The sequence below is a fragment of the Cynara cardunculus genome, assembly GCF_001531365.2.
Source record: "Cynara cardunculus var. scolymus isolate 2C chromosome LG 15, CcrdV1, whole genome shotgun sequence".
Lineage (NCBI taxonomy): Eukaryota > Viridiplantae > Streptophyta > Magnoliopsida > Asterales > Asteraceae > Cynara > Cynara cardunculus.
In genome coordinates this window covers 19,124,407-19,128,480 of record NC_037542.1, presented here as the reverse complement: position 1 = coordinate 19,128,480, position 4,074 = coordinate 19,124,407, and the positions used below count along the sequence as shown (strand labels likewise).

Genomic DNA, 4,074 nt, shown 5'->3' with positions numbered 1-4,074 from the left:
TTTGCAATGAAATTATATTTCATTATTTATAAAAAAACTATAAATAATTAAATTATATTTTTACTAATCGATTATTACAAAACAAATGTTTTTAACCTTTTTTAAAAACTTTATTTCATACAAACCTACGAAATCTCAAACACTCTCTAAGGATTTCAAAATCCTATGTTTGTAGGATTTCAGTTGCATCATAAGATTTCAAATCCGGACAATCTAACAAACCAAACATGAGATTGAAATAGATTTGAAATCCGGATCCCTTTAAATCCATTTCATTCCTGTAAACCAAATAGAACCTAAGAATCTTATAATTTAGGGAATCGTTTACTAAAGTATTGCCCGTAAGTATCTACTGACAAGAGTTATTGCCCACACTTATCTTATTATATAACATTATCGGTCATCAAAATAAAGTGTGGTAAGCATCTCTTACTCGGTAAGCGTTTAATGGGTAAAAGGTCTTCTATCTCATTTACCAGGTAAGATTCATGGTACTTGCTATGATTTTTACCGAGTAATCATCGGTCTTTGTCATGCTTACCAGTAAGGTAAGTGACGCCCAGTAAGCGTTTACCCGATAAGAGTTTGATAAACGACCCCTTAATGAGTTAAATTTATAACATTAATGTTCGATCTTGCTCAATCGAAAGTTTGATAGAATTTACTCATCGAGTATAATAAGCCAAGCATACACTCACATCCATCCAAACATATTATATAACCATACAATTAAATGTAAAATAGTTACTGGGTTGGAGGAATAAACGAGCTATATCTCATGTTCGAATCTATAAACGAACTTATAAAATCTAAATTATAGATTATATTATATAATTCAAAGTTATTAAATGGGCATCAAACCCGAACAATAAAAAAAAATGAACGAGCTAAAACACTATTCCAAATAGAAAACCGTGCTTGAACACGATATTAAAGATGAATAAAAAAATGTAAGCCCTAAGATTAACCTGGTCAAACCTGAAAGCCAATTGGTCAAAATTTTGGAGGCACTCGAAACCCGACATGAACCGATTAGGCCATTTTTTCAACCCAAACCCCGTTTGATCCGACCCGGCCTTGAAAATGACCGGGTTTTTTCTTTCTTTCTTTTCTAAGTGAAAACGAGCTTTGAAAGCCCTGATCCAAACTTGAAAAAGCCATTGTCTTGTGCATCTATACACGATATTATATTTTTAAGTTGAGCCTAGACAACCTGTTGCAGTCGACTTGGAATGAGATTAAATGGACTCCCTAATGCTAATTGAGCAGCCTGTTAATTTATAGTTACATATGCTACAACACAATGTCTTATGATTAAAAAGGATACTTTTAATCCTTTTTTAAAATGACCTATAAATACATGTACCATTGTTACATCATTGACATTTATGTGGGTTCACGTTTTAAATTAAAAAATAATATTTTTATTATTTTGTATTACTTTGATATGTTTTTATTGCTTTATTCACTTTTGCTGTTTATTAAAGAAAATACTTTTAAAGTATGCATTAATTATTTAAAAGTGATATTTTGACTATTAAGTTATTAATTTACTTGAGACAAGTTATTTTTTTTTCCTATTAACCTGGATATTCAATCCGTTATGTTTGTTTTTCAGGTAGTCTGGAGTCACCGTATTTGAACTTTCTTTGTCCCAAAATGATTTTTATTCGTTCTTGGATTTGAACATGGGATCTTCAGACACTTTTGACCTATAGAGCCAAACTCAAACCAATCATGCATTATTCTTGTGGTTGAGACAGGTTCATTTAGGAACACTAAATATTTTAGGAACTCAATGGCAACCTATTTTGTGAGCATTAATGATGAATGCTATTCATCATGGATATCTGTCACAACATTTATCATGAATATATTCTCTAAAATGAAAGAGAAATTATTTTTTATTCCTCCTACTGATTAAAATGTTTGAAAATAAAATATACAAAATAAAACAAATATGTTATAAAAAATAATTAAATATTTTAATAATATAATTTTTAAAATTAAATTTTTAATTAAAAATAAAAATATTTAACTTTTTTTTTTCTCTAACTAAAATTAAGGAAATTGATGGTTTGACAAGTTGGTGATCACTTTTTAACTAATTATTCAACTTCCATGAGTTTGCCTTGGTTTACACACCACTCTCTGTCCTCTTTTAACTCACCAACTCCTCTTCATAATAACCCCCACCCTTTTGCTTTACCCTTTCTCCCTACTCCCTACCCACCGTCCACCACCGCCCGAAAATGGACTCTGCTACCGTGAGAAAGCAATGCCGCCTTCAACAAAACAACGGTCTTGCATCTATTGCTGTCATAGAACCTGGATTCTCCTCCTCATCGTCATCGGAAAACCACCGCAATCGGAGCCGTTTGATCTCACGATCTCTCTATTCCTTTTCGTCTATAAGATCTGGAATGTTTTTCAATGGAAGATTCCAAGAACAACCACCACATTTCTTAGATGCTTGTTTTCTCTGCAAAAAACCACTTGGTTGTAACAGAGATATCTTCATGTACAGGTAATTTCCCTAATTCTTCTTCTTCTTTTGATTTCTCGTAACGAATTAATTGTGTAATCAAAAACAGCAAATCGTACTTCAGAGATCCAATTTTACTTTTCATCAAATCATCCTTTTTGGGATGATATTGTAAATCTGATCTGGGATCTTTCTATTCAGTTATAATAGAGTAAATTCTATCGGTCGAACAAAATCGGCTTTATGGGATGCCATAGATTGTTCAAGGTCTATAGGATTAAACTATAAAATATCTTAATATAAAAGCATTACAATGGTTTAACAAGTTTTTTTTAGAACACTTTATTTTAAAAATGCTCTATTAAACCGTAAGGGTGGTGCCTGGTTGGTTAGAGCTTGGCTCCAAAGGTCAAAAGTACCAGGAGGTCTGAGGGTCAAATCCAAGAAGGAATAAAAATCCCTTTGTGGCCACGAAGGTTCAAATACGGTGACTCCGGACTGTATCTGCAAAATAGGTGGTCGCCCTGGATTAGTCGGCTCGCACGGACGGCGGGTCATTTTAAAAAAATAATAATAATGATTTAATCTATCAGTAAAATTGAATAAAATAATTATTTCTCAGTCCCAACATCATTTTTTGAGAAGTGTTCCATAAACCCATACATTTTTAGACGACGCCTGTGTTTTTAATAGTTTCAAATAAAATAGTTAACACGACATTTTATTTTAAAAACATCTTAAAATTTGTTTAAGACGGTTTAAAAACGTCATATAACCCTGTTATAACACTTTTAGAAAATACCATTTTTTATTTGATCTTACAAACTTAAGTAGATATGGGTATTTTGGTAAATTGGCAGGGGTGATACACCATTTTGTAGTGAAGAGTGTCGAGCAGAGCAGATTGAGATGGATGAAGCGAAAGAGAAGAAAAGGAGTTTCTCTGCATCAATCAAAGCAATGAGGAAGAAAGAAGAGAGTGAGAAATCATCTAATTCTTCCCCAAATTACCCTTTCCGTTCTGGAGCAGTTGCTGCCGCCTAATTACGTTTTTTTATTATTAAAAAAATAGAAAATATATAAATGATAATCAAGAATTAAGTTTGTGGAAAAATTGTAAAAAAAAAAAGTTATTGGTAACTTTTGTTATTTTGTGTCAATTACATGTCTCTCCCTCCTGTTTTTCACTGTGGTGAAGGCATGTTGTAGAAAATTGGGGGTAATTATGGAAATTCGATTACCATCCAAGAAGAATCTAGTAGATAATGTATGGTACAAGTAGTTGATGCATATGGTATTGTACTTTGCTATTTTGTACTTGTGAGTATTGCATGATGCACATGGTACAAATAACATATTTCGTCGATTTTTGTGTTTCTAATATATATTTCTTTTAATTTAGTTTCCATACTTTTGTAGTTATATATATATAAGATTTTCGATCGTAAATTAATTGTTGAGCTAGTTGATGAATTAAATTTAAAATAATTATAAAAATATTAAAAAAAATAATCAATTTTAATATTTTATAGTATATACAAGGCAAATTAAATAATAATAAAAGAGTAGTCGTATAATACAACGAAATA

At 31.3% G+C, this 4,074-nt stretch overlaps 1 protein-coding gene across 1 annotated transcript; it reads left to right on the top strand.

The window, feature by feature from the left end:
- The first annotated feature begins 2,143 nt into the window (after positions 1-2,143).
- On the top strand, positions 2,144-3,853 carry LOC112528240. The gene is made up of 2 exons (XM_025139219.1): positions 2,144-2,527; positions 3,346-3,853. The coding sequence occupies exons 1-2, from the start codon at positions 2,253-2,255 to the stop codon at positions 3,527-3,529; spliced, it is 459 nt and encodes a 152-aa protein (XP_024994987.1). The 5' UTR covers positions 2,144-2,252; the 3' UTR covers positions 3,530-3,853.
- The last annotated feature ends 221 nt before the right edge of the window (positions 3,854-4,074 follow it).